This window comes from Colletotrichum paranaense, assembly GCF_030867605.1.
Source record: "Colletotrichum paranaense strain IMI 384185 chromosome Unknown Scaffold_3.1, whole genome shotgun sequence".
NCBI lineage: Eukaryota > Fungi > Ascomycota > Sordariomycetes > Glomerellales > Glomerellaceae > Colletotrichum > Colletotrichum paranaense.
Genome location: NW_026848961.1, coordinates 306,746 through 327,737, shown reverse-complemented (window position 1 = coordinate 327,737; position 20,992 = coordinate 306,746). Strand labels below are relative to the sequence as shown.

Genomic DNA, 20,992 nt, shown 5'->3' with positions numbered 1-20,992 from the left:
ACCCTCTACCGACGGCCGAGACCCTTTTGCTTGTTACCGCCCCGGCCCCGGACAGCCACCATCTCGGCCACCTTGCCCTCCGTCTCAGGCGGCGGCGCCGCGAGGAACTGCTCAATCTTCTCCGTGCCGTCGATGACCTGTCCTTCCTCCAGCTTGCCGGCGTCGATCTCGAGCGCCCGCAGGCGGAAATCGTCGAGCTCCTTGCGGCGCTCCTCGTTCATGCGCCACTCCTTGGGAAACTTGGGCTTGTTCTTGAAGACGTGGTGCCGTGTGTCGAGGGGGATGTCCTTGAAATCATCCTTGGGGTCCTGTTGTAGAGTTTTCCATTGTTAGTTTTGGGTTCTCGTAACAAAACTAGACTTGGCAAGCGTGTGTATTGGGGACATATATGCATGTAAAATCGTGAAGACAAATGCTTACCTTGGCGCTGGCAATCAGGTCGTCCACCAAGTTGGAGAGGTAGCGCTTGTTCTGTGCCTGATGCTCGTACTTCTCCGAGCTCATCTTGACCACGTCCGTCTCAGGGTTGTACCGCGGCCCGACAAGCTTGCGGAGCTTGTCCGCCTGCACGTCGGTGAGCCCCAGGTCGGCCGGCGAGAACTGCACAACCACCTTCTTCTCCGCCGGGTGGTGCTCGCCCATGTACGAAGTGTACCGGAAGCGCAACACCTCGTCCTCTTTGGGCGGTTCGAAAGGCTTGGCGAGCTCTGTTTGGATCCGTAGTCAGCACATCGTTCGTTTTGTCCAAAGGGAGAGGGAGTGTAAAGGGGGGTTCTGAGGAGCTAAAAGGAGGAGCAGAAGTGGGAATTGCAACGTACTGGACAGTAGCGGCATCTCCCACGCCATGATGCGGTGGTAATGTCTGTACTCGCGAATCTCATCCAGCTTCCCGTGCGCCATGGGCGTGATGTCGTCCTCCTCAAACTCCTCCAACGCAGGATCTATCGGCGCCGTCGGGTCATCGTCATCGTACCAGAACGAATTCCTTTGAACCTGCTGCCTTGGCGGCTTAGTCGATCTCAACGGCGGGAGCGGCCCCTGCTTCGCAATCCGCGCCTTCAAGGACTCGGCCACTGACATGGACTGGAACTCGGGGTCTTGCTTCTGGAGCCTCTCGAGCTTCTTCACCTCCTCGGGCTTGAGGCGCGCCACCAGCTCCTCGACGGTCTCGCGCTTGCGATCGTACGGATCTTCATAGATTTCTTCGCGTTCTTTCCGTGCCTGTTGCGTGGTGCTGGCGGTAAAGGCTCGTCTCTGGGTCGTCGTCGCCGTCGTCGTCGTGCGGGCTGCGGCGATGCGCGGCGTCGATGGTATCCGACGACTGCTGCGGACGCAGAGTCGGAATGCTTGCCCTGTTGCTGCCATGTTGGGCGTGGTTCCGTTTACATTGGCCAGAGGACAATGCTGGTTTTCCTGGGATTGATCGCGCTCTGCTAAGATGGCCAGTTGGGAATTGTCCCCGGAAATTTTTGGATCAAGCTCCAGCCACATCCAACCATCAAGCCACGCATGTGGGTCCTTCGATTGCTAACGCCACAACCATAAGTCGATTCAAGGATACGTCGTAAGAACAATCAATATTCTAAGCATCTGGATTCGTCAGGAAAGCTAGTTAGTTTTAGGTAGCTAGATGATACAAAAGCATCAATTATTATTTTATTTTTTATACTAGGGTGGATAAAATGCATGTTCATCAAATTTAGTTTGTGATCTCTTATACTGTGATCATCAACAGCCAGTTCCAAACGATCAGATCGTCTCTTCTATGTCAATACTTCTTGAATTTTGCGGCTAGGTCAACTGGAACGCACTGAATCATCTTCCATGCCGGATTTCGCGAATAATACTCTGACGATCATACGGAATACTTTCATTATGGTATCATTAACTCCTTGCATATTTCAAACAACATCACTCCATCGCATTATCCCCACAACTGCATCATGCCACTCAAAATCCTGACGGTCTCCGGTTCATGATGCCCGTGCTAAACTGCTTCGCCTTATCCAATGTGTTCTTCATCCCCAAGAAAGAGGAGCGATGGGATTTCATATCAGGCCTGCTACGCAAAACATTAGCTTTGCCATCGTAGCCGATGGGGTTTATCATTGAGAGAAAACTCACCTTCCATCCTGACCAACCCACTCCTGCTGCTGTTGCTGCTGCTGAGGCGGCGATCCACTCATCGGGCCAAAATAAGACTGCTGCTGTTGACTACCCGCAAGAGGAGGGCTATTCTGCCATGCACCCGGCGGCTGGAACGGCAGATCCGGGAACGGCTGCGTCTTCTGCGGCGGCGTTGTCCCCGGGCTGTGCGTCGGTCTGTCAAAAGACGACGGGTCGTACGGGGCGTGGTAGTCCACCGACATCCGGCCAAGGTTAGTCGCGGATGCGGCCGGCGGGGGTTGTGAAGAAGAAGCGAGGTGCGTCTGGCTGGCGGCGTATCCCGCTCCTCCCTGGTACGTAGGCGCTCCCGGGTACGAGGTGGAGTTCTGGTACGAGGAGCGCTGGTCCATACTCGCTCTACGGAGCGTGGCCGAGGGCGCCGGTGGTGAGAATTGGCTGTTTGACACATTTGACGGTGCGGGTGAGGCGTTCTGGGTGTACGATGCGCCGAACGTCGTTGTGTTGGGCGCCGGCTTCCGTCGGATCGGGGCCTGGCCGGGCGAGAGGAGCGGTTCGCTGGCGGGTAGGCTCTCGGCTTGCGTGGCCCACTGCAGCGTCGGCTGCTTGACAAAGGCGGGCTTCGAGTAGGAGTCCATACGGGTGAGCTGGTCGAATTCGTAGTGGCCCAACTGCTCCTCCAGCTGCATTTGCTGGGAGTATCTGCGCTGGGAGGGCAGTTCCGCAATCGTCGTTGGCGGCATCTCCACGGGTTGCTCTCGCTCCGGTACCTTTTCTGGCCGGGGCGGTGGGGAGGTAAAATTTTGAAGTAACGAGACCTGGGTGACGAGGGCGGCCTCGAGCTCCTCGGATAGTTCTCTCACGGGCCGATAAGCGCTTTCCTCGGCCGTGGCGTTGTCGACTCTCTTGGCGCTGTTGGGGAATGACTCCGTCCGAGGGGTGTCTTCGTCGCTACCCTTGTCATTGTCTTCGTCGAAGACATCGCCTCTATCCTCGGAGGCCGTCGGCTGCTTGTCATCTTGACTCTGTGTCGACTTCGCATCTTCGTCGTCGTCGTAATTGAGACCCTGGTGTGCAATAGCAGCGCTGCGGATCACTTCAGTCACAGCCGTATTACCATTCTTCATGGCCTTGCTCAAAGCCGCCATGAGTTCCGAGACACGTTCCACGAGCACTGCTGTACAGTCTTCGTCGTCTCCGTACTGTATGGCTGATTGAAGGGCGTTCTCGTTGTCCTCGTTGACGTGGAAGATGTCGGCGCCATTATCCAAGAGGAACCTCACGCTGTCCGCATCTCCTTCCCGAGCGGCCACAATTAAGGGTGTGTCGGCCTCTTGATCAGCCAGGTTGACGTCGGCACCCGCATCCACAAGAACGCGCAGTGACTCGACTGGAAGGTTGATGACGGCGTTGATCAAGACTGTCGAATTGTCCCAGCCTCCAAAGACGTTGACTTCGGCCTTGGCTTTGACAAGGAGCTCGAGAATCGCCTGTTCTCCTTTCATGGCAGCGGCGATGATCGGGCAGGTATCTTCTCCAGTGCCGAGGTCGGGGTTGGCACCACGCTCAAGCAGGAGTGTGACAATTTCCACCTTGCCCGATTCGCAAGCGACCTGTAGAGCCGTTCCTTGTGGGAAGTTCTCGTTTGTGGTAAGATCATTGACGTCGGCACCTCGGTTGAGAAGCTCTTTGACCACGTCGTAATGGCCCTCCGCAGCAGCGGCCTGGATAGCCCACCCGTTTGGTGCGTCAACATCAGCACCTCTGTCCAGGAGCAATTTGACGATGGCGAGGGTGCCATCATATGCTGCGGCAGTCAAGGCGGTTCCATAACTAAACGTTGTTAGTCTGGTCCTCCACAACGATGTAGTAGGTTAGGTTGCTTACTATTCTCCAGTGGCGTTAGGATTGACTTTGAAGTCATCAATCAGCAACCTGACTGTAGACTCCTTCTCGAGATCAGTAGCCTCATATAGACTCTCATTGAGAATCTCCGGTCTGATGTTCCCGTTGGTATATTTCCAGACAGCCTCCAAGACTTTGTCTTGATGCTCCGCCGTAGTTGCCGCACTAAGGAAGAGATCGTTGCAGTCGAGACCTCTGCGCTGCTCCAGAAGTATCATGACAATGTCCCAGTTCTCCTCCTCTGCCGCCACCTTCAGCGCAGTCTGGAAGCACTCTTGGGGGTGAGAGTAAGTCAGTAACTTGTTGAACACGTCCACCCTGCCAGAAACGGCAGCCTTGATGAAGGCCTTGTCAAACTCTTTGGCCGGGAGCTTGTCAGCGTAGGTTTGCGTGAGATATTCAAACATGGACAGGTCTGCGTGGAGACCAGCCAACGCCAGAGGCGAGTCAATGTTCTCGTCCTCGACGGCTAGCGAAACCTGCTTCTCGACAAGTAGCTTGACGGCATCTGGACTACCGGAAGAAATGGCGGCATTCATGACTGGGCCGACATCACTGGCGATGGCGTTGGCATTTGCGCCCCTCTTAATGAGCTTTTCCATGACTTTGACGTGGCCAGCAAATGCCGCCATGTGTAGCGGAGTCTGCTCGCCAATATCGATACCATCGTCGATACTGGCGCCTCTTTTGAGAAGCTCGTCCACGATGTTTGGTCTGCCTATGTATGCGGCGAAATGAAGCTGCCACGAATGTTAGTAATTAGCCAAAATTTCCGAGCTGGCAGTGGCTCAAGATTGGATAGAATGTAGCCTTACAGGGGTATTGACGAGATTGTCCCTCTTGTTGATCTCGTGCTCATGGCCGTTCTGGATGAGCGCGGAGACAAGCTGCTTGAATCCGACCGCAGCGGCGATATGCAAAGCAGTCAACTCCTTGGCTTCAAAGCCATCGAGCACTTTCGTCATGGACATGTAGACGACGAGCCACCGGTACCTAATCAAAGACTCCGGCTTCTTCCAAAAGTCATCCTCGCTGAGATCCTCCGCGATCTCCAGTGTAGCTCTGCTGGCGTGGTGCAGCCAGTGCTTGATGGGGTAAGGTAGCACCTTCTCGGCCAGTATTCTCGCCTCTTCGGCCTCGTCGTCTTGATAGCCGTAGGTGGATTCATCGTCGTCCCAGTCCGTGTCGCTGTCCGAATCGTCTTGCTCAGACTCAGTAGCGGCGCTCTCCTCCCCATCTGCTTCGGATGCTTCACTCTCCTCGTCCTCGTCCTTGGCAGACTGGGTCTCTGCCTCTTCGTTTTCCTCCTGAGCCTCCTCAACAACAGGCTTCACTTCCTCAGGAAAGTTGAACGCTTCCTTGATGTGAGCCAAGCACCGGAGCGCAATGATGCCTTGCTGCCACTTGTTTTCGTCATTCGACATGCCAAGCGTCTTTCTGGACGTCTCCTTTTCCAGGAGATGTTCTTTGACGACCCTGTCCATGAAGCCAATGGTATTTTCAGACTTGCCGCTTCTCGTCACCGTCAACAACGGCCTGCACTTCTTCACCAAATCTTGAAGCTCGGCCTTTCCTGATTCCGTGGCGGGAAAGCCCGCCAAAACAACAAGCTCATCCTCGGTAGGCTCTTCAAACGTCAAAACGAGTGTCCGCAGCAGCTCCTTTATCTTGTCGGTCTCCTTTTCGTTAGATTGAAAGATTTGCGCCCACGCAGCGTCCAAGAGAGCCTTAAGCTCCTGAGGCATACCCTCAAGCATGTGTCTAATCTTGAGATCACTTTCTGCTTTAGGGAGCTCCGCAAGCTGCATGCAGGAAAGCTTGATCCATTGACTGTTGGATGCCCTCTTACCAATTAGACTGCTCGCATAGTATGTGAGCGCCTTGTTGTAATTCTTGTCCTCGCCGAGTTTTTGCACCTTCTCCTGTGCCGCCTTGCGCAGCTCCCGCTGAACCTGGTCGCAGTACTTGTCATCCTCGAGATCGATGAGTTGGATTCCGTCCACCTTCAACGAGTCTTCCACGTGATGGACTTCCCGGCTTGTGAGAAACCATCTGGTAGGCACTCGCTTGTCGTCCTCTGTCTTGAGTTCTTGCAGCTCGGCGTTGAGGAACCGCATCAACTTGACAGTTGACTCGGCATCTTCAGGCAGAACGTGCAAGTTGTTGATGACGAAGTAGACTCTGCGACCGATAAACTCGTCTGTGAGAATATCCTGAAGAGTCTGCCACAGGTTCTCCACTGTGAGATTCGCCGAAGTTTTTGACGAATCTTCGCCCTTCTTCTTCACAAAGTGCTTCGCGTACACAGACAAGGTGGCTTGCTGGCCGATGAGCTGCCGCACCAGCGACTTCAGCAAGTCCTCAGCAGTCAAAAAGTCCGAAGACGGGTCGCAGAAGAAGTACGCAACGAGGGCGGCTCCTCGCCCGTGGTTCACCTTTTCGTCGGCTGAGATGATGTTGTCGATGTCCTGGAGGGCCGCCATAGTCGCTCGCGTCTTTCCTCTTCCCTCTGGACCGCGGACGTACAGTGCCTGTCCTCTGTGCCTCTGTGTCGCGCTCCCCGCTTCGTGGTCCTCTTTCAACCACTCCAAGTATGCCTCCGCCTTGGGAATCCAGATCGATGGTGGGAACTGAGGCGCAAGCATTTTGCGCTTCTTCGAGACTTGACCGCCGTTCAGCAACTCCATGACATTGTTGACAACCTCTGGCTCGATTCCACGGGTTGAGTTGAGTCTGTTTTTGGCGACCAGGTTGGCGCCATGAATGAGTCTTTTAAGCGGCTCTCTGACGAGTTGGTACCGGGGGTCCTTGAAGTCGCTAAACTTTACAAGATCTCGATGGTTGGCGGCAAGACCCATTTCCTGGATTCCAGGTAATGTCGCCGACTCTCTGGACACAAAGTCTTGCAGCTTCTTGGAAACAACCGTCTTTGCGATTTTCGACATGGTTGGGCCTAGCTTTGCTTGAGTAAAGTCCGTTGGGTGATTCTCGTAGAAGCAAAAGAGCTGGACGTGCGGGCTCATTTTGGCAGCTAACCGCAGCAAGTCGCCTCGGAGCTCGTTCAAGCTCTCGTCTCCGGGCTTCATCATATCTACCAACGCCGACGACTTGGTGTACCCAAGTTGTTCGCCGATACTACCCAGCATGGAGGCGATGGCGGCAACTTGAGCACCGCCGAACGGCGTTCCAAAGAAGGCGCATCCAGCGATGCACTCAAACAGCCTTGGGAAGATTTCCCTGTATGTTTCTGCTGCAAGTATGATAGCCTTGACATTCCGTAAGCCTCGACTCACTTCATTAATTCAATTGTAGCCGGGTTCTTACCTTGGCAATAACCAGACCTCCCATGCTGTGTCCGATAAAGACAATGGGGCGATCCCTTATTTTCTAAGTCACAAATTAGATCAAGCTCGCGATTCAGACTTCAGCACGATCAACCTACTTCACGATTCGCTTGCAGCCCTTCCAACATTGATTTGGCAATGTCTCTCAAGAAAGTCTTGACTTTGAGATCCCCAACCCATGCTGATTCATACTGGTACAAAAGTATGCGAGCCTTGGGGAAGTCCCTCGCCAGACCATCCTTTTTGCTGGTAGATTCAGACGAGTTTTTCGTGACACCCTCATAGATTCCGGTTGCCCAGTTGAAACCGGCTTCCGACTTCCAGCTGTCCTCCGGATGGGCACCTAATCCAGGTACAAAGACAACACTATCGGTTGTATTAGACTCTTGAGATACCACCACAACTCATAACTCAAGAAGATCGAGACATACTCAACATCAATGGCAGACCCAGTCTCCTTCTGAGGATTGTACAGTTCCCTGAAGCCCTGCTGAACTGTCTGATACGTCGTCTTGGGCTTCGGAGCCCCAGAGGCGCCGTGAGGCACTCTTCTCGTTCCCGTGCGGCGGATAGACATGATGGTGACTACTCGCTGCGAAGAAACATACACAACGAAACGAACCTGACAAAACGACAAATGCAACCGCGACTTCCGAGAAACTGGGGATCAACAAGCTTTGAATACGAACCGACCACGGAGCTAGGCACCGGCGTAATAAGCATAGCCTGACAGGGCTGCCACTTTGGGGTCCAAAATGCTAATAAGCCCCCTTCCCTGCAACTGGGCGGCCCGAAACGACCTTAGCGGTGTCAGCCACCCCCATGCATTGTAATCCTGCGATGCCAACGATCGTCCGACTGCGCCAATAGTGTCTTTCAGCTGAACCAAAGCCACCTCTAATTTTGTAGCGCTGGCCCACAAGTAAGCAACTCGTCTCACGCTGCAGTAGCGAGTTCGGGTTCGTCTGTATTCGGAATCTCAACACGGTTTGCTTGCTGCAGGCGGGAAGGCTCTAGGCAATCAATTCATCTTAAAATGACAGGGGACCGCCACTGTTGGAACCCTTGGTATATCGTTGCCTACTCTTTTTACCAGCCAAATCGGGCTTGTTGGAAAGGTTTTTAATCACGCCGTTGGCTATTTTCGGTCGGGCTTTTACCACCATTGGAGTTGTTTCCATTGCGGGCGTTTCTGCAAGCAAGTACGGTCTGTCACCAACATCCCGCTTCCCGATAGCGACGATCTGATAGACTGCGCCTCGGAGGACCGTGATATCTCTCGCCAAGATCAGAGAAGAGCGTCGGGACCGAAAGTTATGGGACCAGACAACGCCGAAGACCAGCACAAAGCAAGATTCGCCGTCCATATGTCAAGCTTCTCGAGTCGCACCATGGACAAGTCGTCTGTGCCCTTTACTGTCCGGGTTCTCGATGACGCCGTCAATCCCGCAGTAACAGTGCAGGAGCCAAGAGACTGGAGCGATCTGCTACCGGCAACGAGCCGAACCAAGCACGATCACATCACTGTGCCGCAAGCCGACGACATTGAATTTCTGGAACAAGAGCTGCTTGTCCGACGACTCAACGATGTCCAGGATCTTCTCTGGATCTGCGGCCGTCCAATGCCGCCTCGGCCTCTGCATTACCAGACGATATCGCGCGAGATCCACATCACAGAGAACCCCGAACTGCATCTCGTCTGGGCCAAGAATCGAATTTTCGTCAAGCCGATACCACGGTGGCTGCTGAGCCCAGACTTCTGGGTCGCCAACTTAGTCGAAGCCTCGGGCGATCAGTCTGATCCACGGAAGCAGCAGCTTGTCTCCTGCGCGCTCGGTTTCCTCTTCACTTACACAGCCCTCATCGCGTATGAGAGCGACTTCCGCATAGCCGTCGAAAGAGGCCTGCTCCCGGATCGGATGAACTGGTACCAGTGGAAGGCAATATCGGCCCAGATCGCGCAGAACCATTGTTATGCGTCCGTCAACCCGCGGTACTGGTACGGCGAGCTTCGTCTCAGTCGACTGAACAAGATTTACCGCGTCCGCCTGGGATACTTGCTCCGGGGGTATTCCAAGGTAGTCTCTCACGCCGTGTACGAAGATTTGATCCGGGACAACTTTGCAACGCTGGCGGCGATGCTCGGTTATGTTGTCATCGTCTTGACAGCGATGCAGGTCGGCTTAGCCACGGACAGACTCGTTGGTGACAGCGCGTTCCAAAGTGTGAGCTATGGCTTTACAGTCTTTTCGATTCTTGCGCCACTCATCGCCGGCGTATGCATAATTGGAATCGTAGTGGTCATGTTTGTGAGCAGCTGGGGGGTAACGAAGGTGTACGAGAAGAAGAGATTCCAAGAGATGGGTGTCGAGCCATTTTGGAGATTTCAGAAGACAGCCATCCAGTACACGAAGGTAGAATCGAAGCAGGAGGCTAGAGAGTAGGATGGCAGTAAAATAGATACCCCATAGATGAATATAAACCATTGTAAAAGAACGTGTGAAGTTGAAAATGCCCTCGACCTCAACGAAGCAAGCTGGGCTGGTTTTGGAACAGATTAAGGGTTCCCAGCTAGACGGGTAGCCAAGGACGGCCCTAGCTTCCTGGCCAGGGCGTAGATCCCGCCTTCATAGAGGCCAGCGGCCGCTACAACACCCGATCTGCTAGCCCGTCCTACGACCAATCGGCTGTCCCACAGCGGCCGAACGTCACCCAAGGCAGTGGAAGGTGCCTTTTGGTACCTGTGCCTGTAGAAGTGACTTTCCGTGAGAGCTTCAACACAACTTCAAATCGCCATCCACTCACTCGGACGTCTCTTCATAAACAATCAAACCTCGACCACAAAAGACCGCGTCTCTCATTCGCGCTCAGCACAACGGTGCGCCGCAACCACATCATGGCCGCAAAACCAGCCACGCCCCTCGAGCGCCACTGTCTCGTAACAGTAGGCGCAACAGCCCGCTTCACCCAGCTCCTTACTGAAGTCCTCTCCGCCGCCTTCCTGGACCATGTCACCTCGAATCGCTACACACATCTCACGCTCCAATGTGGCAAGGACTACGCAGAATTCTCCCGCCAGATGCTACCTCCGCTTCTGAATCAATACCCGGGAATCGAAATCACCGCCTTTGACTTTGTCGATGACCTGACCACCGAGATGGTCAAATGTAGAGCGCAGGCAGGTGTGCGGGAGGCTGGTGTGGTCATCTGTCATGCAGGTAAGCCAGGGATCATCCTTCGCGTTGTGACTCGATGCTCTCAAGTATATGTATCCGCCTGTACAAAAACATATGTGTGTGCATGTGTGAGCTGACTCGAGATATTTCCAGGCACGGGAACCATCCTCGACGGAATGCGCGTCAGCGTCCCCCTCGTAGTGGTCCCCAACCCAACCCTAAAGGATAACCACCAGGTCGAGCTCGCCGAAGAGATCCAGCGCCAGGGTTACGGGATCTGGGGCCGCCTCGGCGACATCGCGTGGGCTCTGGAGCAGCTGGCCCTGCAGTTCGATAAGACTGAGCAGCAGTACCGGCCTCATCCTGTCGCGACAACGGGAGCGGCTCCGGTGGACGTGGATGTCTGGCAGGTCAGCGGCGCGCTTATGAATCGCTACGCTGATGAACCTGGTCATGCTGCTGCTGCGCCGGAGACAACTAAAGCGAGTGGCGGCGGCGGCGGCGGCGGTGCTGGAAAGGAGGTTCAGCGGGAGGAGGTGGCGCAGATGACGATGGGCTAGGAGTCTTATCAAAACTGGAAGCCTTTCAAATTCCCAGAGGAATCATGGTTGGAGAAGATTGAGGAGAGTACTATGACGAATACTCTATGAGGTTGTAGGAGAGAGGACGGTCGAAGTGGGGTCATGAACACTGTAGCAATAAGCTTGCCCCTTAGACAAGAGATACCCAAAGTCGAACGACGTTCATCGTCGAGATAACATCATGTCGCTTTTCATTTATTCATCCATCACCTATTGAGAACATCTACAAAACTGTCGGCCAAGACCAGCTATTGCAGCCCAGCCACGGTCCAAGCCTTGATCGCGGCATCGCCTCCGGCACTCGCAATCTTGCTGCCACCCTCAACCCACGCAACACCGTTGACACCATCCTTGTGAGCGTTGAGAGCCTTGACTCGGCTACCAGGCTTGGCCAGACTCCACACGCAAACATTGGTATCCAGAGCTCCAGAGACGGCGTGCGTTGCCGTATCGTTCCAGCTGATGCACGTAACCCTTGCCGTGTGCGCAGACCAACGGTCCGTCGCAACTTCCCAGTCGGCAGTCTTGTAGGCAACGATCTTGCCGATCTGGTTACCTGCGGCGAGGTACTGACCATCCTTGGAGAATGACAGGCAAGAAATAAGAGCCGTCGACTTGTCAACCGACTTTATCTCGGAGAGCTTGCCTGACCCGTCCGCAGTGTAGATCTTGACAGAGTTGCCCGATCCCACAGCCACGGTCGAACCGAAGGCAGCCACAGCGCCAGGAGTGAATCCAAGGCGGTTCTCGGAGAGAAGCTGACCCTTTTGGTAGACATCGACACCCTCAATGGTGGCCACGTACACCTTTCCATCCGTGGCCGCTACACCCTTGGGCTGCGCAGCAAGCTTGAGGGCCTCGCCCGCGAACGTGTTGGCTGACTCGTCTACTATCCTCAGGTGGTCGTCCCATCCAACACTGTACGTCTGTCCCGCCTCGGCGCTGAACTGAGTGACTTGGTTTGTGTGCGCTTGTCCGTCAACCACTGAGCCAGTACCAGTCGCAACATCCCACTGGCAAACTCGCCCGTCGAAGCTGCCGCTCCAGAGCGTCTGCCCCTTGCCATCAGACGACGCGCCCAATGCCGTGATGCTCTTGTTGTGGCCCTGAACAATCCTGCTAGGCTTATCGCTGCCCTCGTTGAGGTAGATCAAGTCGCCGTTCAAGTTCAAGCTTATAATCAGGCCGTCGGTTCTGCCATGGGGGAAGACAACGCCGACTTGCTGGTCGCCGATGCTGACGCCGTCTCCAAACTTCCACGTCTGCGTAGCCTTGCCTGACTCCACATCCCAGAGCTTGACAGACTGGTCGGCGCTTGCTGTGACAAACTTGGTGCCATCCTGAGACCATGAAACGGCAAAGATGCTGCCAGTGTGTTCTCCCTCGCCGATCGACTTCGTAGGCTCACCCGTCTTTCCGTCGTAGAGCTGAATGCGCCTGTCGGCACCGACCGTTACGAGCTGGCTGCCATCGGGCGAGAATGCAGTTCCAAAGACGAAGCCCTTGTGGGCGTTGGCGTTCTTCGAGTTGAACTTGAAAGGCGCACCGTGCAGGAAGCACAGGGAGCTGTCATCAGAGACGGTTGCTGCCCGCAGTGGGCGCTGTTGCCGCACCGCGACTGAGTTGACGACCTTGGAGTGGCCGCTAATCTCTCCGACAGAGTTGCCGCTGTCGGCCGTGATGCAGTGGCCGAAGCGCTCTTTGCCGTCACCCACGGCGATGATGCGCTGGGAGTCGCCGTCCCAGCCAATATCGTTAATGCGCCCCGAGATGATGTGGTATTCGCCTGGTAATGTAGTCAGTACCGACCGAAAGACAGCTGACTGTGTTGTGCAGGTATCATGCCGTACCCTTTGTGTTCTCGGCCTCGACGGCGTCCCAGACTCTCACGGATCCAGACACATCTCCACTGGCGACGTAGAAGCCGCTGGGAGAGAACCGGGCGACGCTCGTCGCCGCTGTGTGGCCGGTATATTGCTTGCAGACGGAAGGGTTATCGATGGATCGGAGGAAGATGGATTTGCCGGCCTGTGAGAATGCATTGTTAGCTAAGGCATTGTTCGTCGAGAGGTGCAGTTGGGACTAACAGCGTAAGCAATGCGCTCTCCTTTGTTGTCTGTGGAGAGCTGTGTCGGCTGGCCACGCTGAGTAGCGGGCGAAGCAGCCAAGATCTTTTCGATGGTGACAGACATGATGTGTGAACTCCAAATACGCTGGTATGCAATGCGAATAGAATTCCCTAAAGCTCCGAGCAAAGATGATGAAACGATCAAGAGTCTTGGGGAGCGTGAGTTGCATCGGGGTTCAGCTTTCTAGCCAGGCACCACAATGGCGGTCGACAGTGTCGAGTGGGAACCTGGACCTGGAGCTGGGATGTCGATCTGGGATGGAGGGGCAGTGCTAGTGCTATTGTTGCTACTGCGGGGCAGGAATGACGTTCCAGGTTCATCTTACGCCAGCCAACCACTGACAGTCTGACGCGGCTATTGTCTGGCGATGTTGTTGATATTCTGGTATCTACAATTATTGCGATTGCCTGCCTAAAACTATGATTATTTAAGAGATATTTTGAGAGTGAATCAACAGGCATCAACTTGGGTGTGAGCTGATGTGCATAATTGTTCACCTGAATGTATCTTACATGATACATACACGTCGTGTGCAGTACGTTTGTCATCTAGGCATCTGTATCAAAACCCAGTAGGTCATCTGCACAGTTTGCTCCATACACATTAAGTCGCTTCATAACTCAAATATTTGCTGAACGGTGAGAAAAGAGTCCAGGCTGAAATGGGCGGGGGGCTCACTTGGCGTGGATCGTAGACCGATGTGGTACGTTCAGCAACCCCACCCTCGATAAAGGGTACATAGTGAGCCAAATCACCTCGAAAACTCAACAAAAGTCGTCGCTTTCCTAGCTCAATTTGGTCAGAGCGTCCGACTTTTAATCGGAAGGCTGTGGGTTCGAGTCCCACGGATCGCGTCTTATCTTTTTGCGATTTTTTACCGTCTTTTGCCAGTTGCTTACACTAAACTGCTAAGAATCTTTTTGCTATTGCATTCTGATTACATGAAAGACTGGTTTGTATTTCTGTATTCTATTAATACGTTGCATCGCACATCAAAGACTACATCCCAATAATGCTGAGTGGTCTCAAGTAAAAGCAACCACAAAATGATGAACTCTTGACAAGACTATCATACCAGCCCGACTAACAATGCTTGCAACAACGTTCCATACATTCACTTTGTTCACAAAATAATGTTGCCGCTGTAAAAATGATTCATCAATCTCATACAACTTGTGATAGCAGGCCGATGTAGTATTTGTCGCAGGTCTTAAATCCTCATCAGCTACGAAACATTCACACGTATAACAATGATAGACTGCTGATGATAACCCGTAAGAAATCCATCAGTCACTCAGCCAACTATGGTGCTCATTTAGCTATCGGTGCCGTCTAAATAGACCGCATCTCGACCCCATTAGAGAAGACGCCTATTCTAAGGAAGTGCCTTGACTACTACGCCCCAATCGACACCCGCACCAAAATGTTTGGAACCCAAGACAGAGAGCACCTACTGTAATCGAAACTTGCCTGCCGCTTCTTCCACGGTCACCAGTCTCGCCGTCACAGCAATAGACATTGAAATGCGACAACCTCTATTAGGGCTCACTGTCCCCTATCTTCACCCTATCGGAGAAGCTGTAATAAACTAGATGCGCCTGCTAACCGCCGTACGAGGAGCTCTCCCCGCCGGCGAGGTCAATGAATACAATTTTCCCACCTAGTATTCAAGGGACTTCCGGCTCCTGTTGATGTCTGGCAGCGATGAGCGGCAGTCGTTGCCTTCGATGCCGGCATGGGCGCCATGGGGATATAAAGATTGTCACGGGGGACTGAAATATGGTATTGTGCTGCAGAACTATCTATTTGTGATACACTGAGACTGGCGATTCCATGGCCCTTATGATCTTCAGGATTATCGGGGGACTCAACGCGAATAACTCGGCCGTAGGGAAGCGAGTAACATCGACCGAGTAGCTTTCCATTTGAACAAGGCTCAATTGTGTCCTAGAACCAAAGGTCATGGACCTGAAGGGACGAGTATGTAGCGGTGGAAAGTAGCACCGGGCTAAGTCAGCTGACATGGTACGGTATTATCCTATGTTTCCTTCATACACCGCATCATCAAAAGAGGCCATCTTTTGAATGCATTTTATTCTCGTGTTGTCCGAACTAATGATGCCTAACACTAGACGGCATAGTCCCCTCTATCGCGAAAGTCATACAAAGAGGTTCCTTACCAGATAACCGACCACAGGTTATGCCAGACCAAACGCCTCCATCTATCGTAGTCACTGCCATGAAAAGCCATTATCCCCAACCTTAAGACCAATTTTTAATCTTGCTCATGTAGCGTCACTCGCCCGCGGCTATTTCTTCTTGCCCTTGGTTTTGCCCTTGGCATTCGTGGCAGACTTGTTCGAGGCGACACTCGATGCCCTCGATGGCGCGGCGGATGTGTTCTTGCTTGCGACCTCCGATTTGACGTTGTCCAGAGCCTTGTTCTATATGTTTGGTTAGCAAAGTTCATTCATCCAACCACTCTAGCACTCACCTTGACGCCGTTCTTGGTCTTCTTCTTCGAAGGGGCCATACCAAGGATGCTATCCTCGTCGTTCTCCTCGTCCTCGGCCTCTCTCTTGAGCTTGCCGTTGACGCCGTTGGCACCCTTGGTTGGGTGAACATCCTCAAACTCCTTGACAATGGTGGTGAGGAGAGTGGTGCAGCGACGGCTCAACTCAACGGGCGTCCTGCTAAGGAAGAACCAGTCAAACCGGAACAGAGGGCTTTCCGCAATGTCGTCGCGCATCTTCTCGTACAGTCCAGCAGAGTCAATGCCGTACTTATCGAGCAGGACTAGCAAAAACCGATCTTCCTCCTCCGTGTACACCTTCTTGTTGGTGGTAGACACCGAGTAGTTGATCTTAAGCTGCTGCAGAGGAACGCGGTATTGCGACATCTTCTTGCGTAGCAGCTTTCTCTGGTGCTCGATCTTGCGCATACGCTCCTCGCCGTCTTCAATCACCTTGATGTACTTGTTGTAGTCGGCAATTTCCGTGTATCGCTGCCAGAAGACCTTGGCATACTGCTTGACCTCGGATGCAGTCTTATTGTCAATATCTTCGGCAATATTTGCGTAGTCGTTGCGGCCGTAGCGGCCTGACGCGTTGATGAACTGTTGGAAGTCACGTCTGTTCCATTCTCCAAAGCCTTGCTGCGACAGGCGCTGCTTCTCTTCCAGCTCCTCTTCGTTGAGTGCGGTGGCCTCGTCGATCTCCTGTTGATCCAAGGCTCGCTCTGCCTCGCGCTCATCAAGGTTCTCGTCGTCGCCGTCAGACAGCGGCACCTTGTAACCAATCTCCTTGCGGTAGAAAGCAGTCTCTCGGTCCTGAAGGTCGCGCAATCTAGGAGGGTAGAATTGATAGTCGTGGACTGGTACTTGCTTCGGAGCTCTGGGTGCCTTGGGCTTCGTGTCCTTCTCCTTGGGAGGGTACATGGCCTGTCGGAAATACTTGTCCATGGAATAGGACTGTTCCTTTCGCTCGCGCTTGGCGGGGTTGATCCAGTTCATACCGATTTCCTTCTTGTTCGTCTTGAAATCTTCACCGTTCCAGGTGTAGGCTGACTCGGATGTGAAGTTCTGCAAGTCGTCGATTCCAAGCTTCTCGTACTTGGCATTCAACTCCTTCGTTCTTGTTTCACCCGAAGAAAGAATCTTGTCGATGTCATCGTCGTCCAACTCGGTGCCCTTGGAAGCAAGTGTGCCGGTCGCGCCCTTGCTCTGGAACACCTTCTCAGCGCCATGCTGAATCATGGAGAGAAGCTCATCCTTGTTGTTTGCAGCCTTTGCTGCGACTTGAGCCCGGCCTTGCTGAATGACCAGCTGATCTAGACGCAGCTTCTGCGCTGCTCTTTCCAGAACCTTCTCTTCGATGGCATTGTCCGTCACGAAACGGTACACCACAACTTGCTTGGTTTGACCGATACGGTGAGCTCGATCCATAGCCTGTAAATCGGCTTGAGGGTTCCAATCACTATCGTAGAGAACAACAATGTCGGCGGTGGTGAGGTTGATACCTAGACCACCAGCTCTGGTCGTAAGGAGGAAGATGAACTTTTCAGAACCGGGCTTGTTGTACTCGTCAATGGCAGCGATACGGTCCTCGTGGGCTGTTCCACCATCGATACGGCAGTACTTGTACTCTCTGAACACACAGTAGTCCTCAAGGATATCTAAGAGACGACTCATCTGTGAGAAGATGAGAACTCTGCTTCCCTGCTTCTGCATTCTGGCCAATAGCTTGTCGAGAACAGCCATCTTTCCAGCGTTGTAAACGAGATGCTCGTCGGTGGTGTAGGGCGGTCCAGGCTCAGCACCCTCGAAAAGGTAGGGGTGGTTGCAGCACTTGCGCAGCTGCATCACAATGTTGAGCAGTCTGGTCTTCGACTCCCGCTTGCCGTTGGCGCCGTTGACAGCGTCAATGTCCTTCTCAAGAATCTTCTGATACCACTTGATCTGCATTTCCGACATGCCGAGGTAGACGTTGACCTCCTTCTTTGGCAGCAAGCTCTTCTCCACGTCTGCCTTGACACGTCTGAGCAAGAATGGTCTGAGAACGCGGTGAAGCTGCTGAACAACGGTGTCCTGGTCTTGCTCTCTGCCAGAGAACCACTGGTCAAAGGCCTCGGAGTCGCCGAAGACATCAGGCAACAAGAAGTTGAGCAGAGCCCACAGCTCGTGTAGGTTGTTCTGGAGGGGTGTACCGGTAATGAGGAGTCGGTTCCGGGAGTTGAAAAGACGGATGACCTGCGCCAAGGATGATTCTTCGTTCTTGATACGATGTGCCTCGTCGATGATAATATACTCCCACGCGAACTTCTTCAGGTGACTCTTCTCGCGAAGGACCATTTCGTAACTAGTAATGCAGACATCAAAGTCCTCGTTGACAAGGCGATCATTGATGAGAGCCTGGCGCTCGTCCTTGGCACCCTGAAGCACCAAGACGTTAACCCCAGGAGTCCACCTCTCGAATTCTCGCTTCCAGTTATCCAGGGTCGACTTGGGTACTATGACGATATGCGGTCCGGTGATGTCCATGATGTGTCTGAGATAGCCCAAAAAGGAAATCGTCTGCAGGGTCTTCCCGAGACCCATCTCGTCGGCAAGAATACCAGAGATACCATTCTCGTGGAGAGAAATAAGCCAGTTGAGACCGGCAACCTGGTAGTCTCTCATTTGACCCTGGACAAAAGCGGGCGAGTCGCGGAAGACCGTCTCAGCAGACCCTCCGTGCTTCTCGTCACGAAGCAGCTCTGCATCCTCCTCAGCTTCGGTCCGGCGTACTCGTTCATTGCTGGCGCCACCTTGGCGAGCGCCCTTCTTCTTGCTTTTTGATGCTTCGGCGTTTTGTCGATCGATCTCGGTCATGATTTCGCGAATCTTGGGGTTGGGGTTCGTCTCGATGAAGTGGCGGAAGAGGTCCGTAAGACCCAACAAGTATCGGAATCGGCGAATACTGTCTTCTTCCTATTTTCGGACATTGATCAGCATACAAAGAATGATCCCATATTCAGAATGGTGAGTAGTTTGCGCCTTGCATACCTTTGATTCACCTAGTCTGTCATGCTTCCTGCCAAAGATGCTGCGACGAAGCTGGTTGGCCTCGGATCGCTTCCTGCGACCATCTCCAAGAGGCTCTCCGACAACACTACTAGCAGTGGTGTTTGCATTGGTGTCTGAGTCAGTGTAGTCGGGCGTCTCATCGACCTCCTGTCTGCTTGTCAGCATAAGGGCCCAAAGATTGAATCGCTCCATGAGCTCCACTGGGGGTACGTCAACGCGAATATTCATGGCAGGAAAAACGTACCATCTCTTCCACGGGGTGAGCATCCGCAGCGTCGGACATTGACGCGTCGGTATCGACCGCGGCAGCTCGAGATCGAGGAGCCATCTTGACGACTGTAAATCACTTTACGCGACTTACACGCGTTTCTTACGGATTTGACAGCGCGCTCCAGATGGGTGTGTAGAGTTCAAATGCTCGAAGTGATATCGCAGTGCAAACGGTCGCGGAGCATTCAGGAAAATGGCCGAATGCTTTGTTGCTGCGCGAGGGTGAACGGTCTGTAGATGTTTTTTTAGAGACGATGGGAGGAAAGGTGGGATTCCTCTGCTGTAGAAGACAATTTCCAAATAGGACTAGCGCGTTTCCGCCGTGTCAATTCCCGATCAGTGCAGGAGTACCGGTACGTTTGGCGCCTCCCGTGGCTCGGGTCCGGAAGAAGGCAGCCTCCGACCCTTCCCCCCATCCCGTGTCGTCTCGGGCGCTCGCCAGCCAGGGGCACGGTACTGACGGGAGATGGGAATTTGGGAAAGCGTCGGAGGATCCACCGCCCGCTCCAAGACTGGCACAATTGGGTCAGCCGGCCAAGACTACCCAGCGCATTGGCCATAGGTGGAGGGGATAACGTCAAAGCCACCTAAGATCCAAGGTAAATTGGGCCCTGTTAAGTTGCTGTTGGCTGTCGGTTAGTACCGCCGTCCAGTGTCATGTGCTCTGCGGTAAAGACGAGCTGACCTCAGTGCTTCACTTCCGCCGTCAATCAACTGCATCTTCTCATCACAGCCTGTTTGACTATCTCCATCACCAAGTCTTCGGTATCTCCCCCTTTTACTCTTTGCGGTCCAAGGGAGCCCGCCCGAACAACCTCGACAGGTAGTGCAGCTAGGTGCACTCAAGCACTACCACCACCATCTCGCACCTTATCGCCACACAGTTGACTTCGCTGGGGGACCCCGTTTGGACCCCACTCCGGCATCAACTGCAAGATTTGTTTACCCGACAACCTCAACTTACCTACATTTCACCGCTAGAGGTGCGGGACTCATCTTTCCCACCCTTTGACTCGATACTGATTGTCTTCAGCGATTCGGTCGTTGACAGTACAACATCATGGACTCTATGCGAAGTTTGAACACTTCCCTCCCGGGCGCCTCCGCGGCCGCCAAGCAGCCGACGCAAAATGACTCCCCCGAGCAACTCATCGACGCCTTCAAGGCCGCCGCGCTCTCTGTGACGAAACTCTACAAGACCTCTGCGGCCGCCCAATCCAAGGCCCGCATGGATGGCTACCAAGACTGCCTCGACGACCTGCTATCGTTCCTCGACAATGAGAGAATCGGGCTGGGCGACGGCGACGGCTGGAGGATCCGAAGCTGGGCGACCGAGAGGCTGGACGGCGCCAGAGATGCGGGCTCACAGAACGCCGAAAGCGACGACGAGGCGGATAAGGCGGAAACTGCATCCTCTCCGGAACTGAACAGGACGAGCAGCAGCACACAACTCTCGTCCCAGCTGAGAACGGACTCGGCGCCCCCTAGCATCCCGCAGCCCATCGAGGAAGAGGAGCAAGAAGGACGCGAACCGATATCAGTCACGGTACCGACGGCAGACTCCTTCACCTTTCAATCATCTCACCCCTGGCCGCCTCAACCGCAGCAACAAGATGCCTACCTGAACCTCGCAAACCTGGACCTCTCAGACTCTCGGACACACGACGCATCATCAACAACCACAAACCCCGCAACGCGCACAGCAAGACCACGACATCCCGCCAACATGCCCCGCTCAGCATCAAGACAAGGGAGCAACCTCGGCCGTGGCGCGGGTTCGAAGCGCAAGATCAACTTTGCAGAGATATTCGACCTCAGCAGTCTAGACAAGAACATGTTTGGCGGCGGACCAAAGCGTAGCAGGCACACATAGTGCATTTGCCCGACTAGCATTCCACGA

At 53.8% G+C, this 20,992-nt stretch overlaps 7 protein-coding genes across 7 annotated transcripts; 3 read left to right on the top strand and 4 right to left on the bottom strand.

The window, feature by feature from the left end:
- Window positions 1-5: 5 nt before the first annotated feature.
- CPAR01_03640 (uncharacterized protein) lies at window positions 6-1,365 on the bottom strand (the record flags this gene model as incomplete). The annotated part of the gene is made up of 3 exons (XM_060487927.1): window positions 6-308; window positions 421-707; window positions 819-1,365. The coding sequence occupies 3 exons, from the start codon at window positions 1,363-1,365 to the stop codon at window positions 6-8; spliced, it is 1,137 nt and encodes a 378-aa protein (XP_060352133.1).
- A 585-nt stretch (window positions 1,366-1,950) lies between these two features.
- Window positions 1,951-7,950, bottom strand: CPAR01_03639 (uncharacterized protein; the record flags this gene model as incomplete). Its single annotated transcript, XM_060487926.1, has 7 exons — window positions 1,951-2,062; window positions 2,125-3,957; window positions 4,012-4,769; window positions 4,845-7,295; window positions 7,354-7,416; window positions 7,472-7,739; window positions 7,805-7,950. 7 exons carry the CDS (start codon window positions 7,948-7,950, stop codon window positions 1,951-1,953), a joined length of 5,631 nt encoding a protein of 1,876 aa, XP_060352132.1.
- Window positions 7,951-8,689: 739 nt separating this feature from the next.
- On the top strand, window positions 8,690-9,817 carry CPAR01_03638 (uncharacterized protein; the record flags this gene model as incomplete). The annotated part of the gene is made up of 1 exon (XM_060487925.1): window positions 8,690-9,817. The coding sequence occupies one exon, from the start codon at window positions 8,690-8,692 to the stop codon at window positions 9,815-9,817; it is 1,128 nt and encodes a 375-aa protein (XP_060352131.1).
- Window positions 9,818-10,269: 452 nt separating this feature from the next.
- CPAR01_03637 (glycosyltransferase family 28 domain-containing protein) lies at window positions 10,270-11,109 on the top strand (the record flags this gene model as incomplete). Its single annotated transcript, XM_060487924.1, has 2 exons — window positions 10,270-10,591; window positions 10,703-11,109. 2 exons carry the CDS (start codon window positions 10,270-10,272, stop codon window positions 11,107-11,109), a joined length of 729 nt encoding a protein of 242 aa, XP_060352130.1.
- Window positions 11,110-11,378: 269 nt separating this feature from the next.
- Window positions 11,379-13,322, bottom strand: CPAR01_03636 (WD domain-containing protein; the record flags this gene model as incomplete). Its single annotated transcript, XM_060487923.1, has 3 exons — window positions 11,379-12,916; window positions 12,981-13,158; window positions 13,218-13,322. The coding sequence occupies 3 exons, from the start codon at window positions 13,320-13,322 to the stop codon at window positions 11,379-11,381; spliced, it is 1,821 nt and encodes a 606-aa protein (XP_060352129.1).
- A 2,246-nt stretch (window positions 13,323-15,568) lies between these two features.
- Window positions 15,569-19,150, bottom strand: CPAR01_03635 (SNF2 family domain-containing protein; the record flags this gene model as incomplete). Its single annotated transcript, XM_060487922.1, has 4 exons — window positions 15,569-15,703; window positions 15,754-18,726; window positions 18,802-18,969; window positions 19,067-19,150. 4 exons carry the CDS (start codon window positions 19,148-19,150, stop codon window positions 15,569-15,571), a joined length of 3,360 nt encoding a protein of 1,119 aa, XP_060352128.1.
- Window positions 19,151-20,152: 1,002 nt separating this feature from the next.
- On the top strand, window positions 20,153-20,965 carry CPAR01_03634 (uncharacterized protein; the record flags this gene model as incomplete). Its single annotated transcript, XM_060487921.1, has 1 exon — window positions 20,153-20,965. One exon carries the CDS (start codon window positions 20,153-20,155, stop codon window positions 20,963-20,965), a length of 813 nt encoding a protein of 270 aa, XP_060352127.1.
- Window positions 20,966-20,992: the final 27 nt, after the last annotated feature.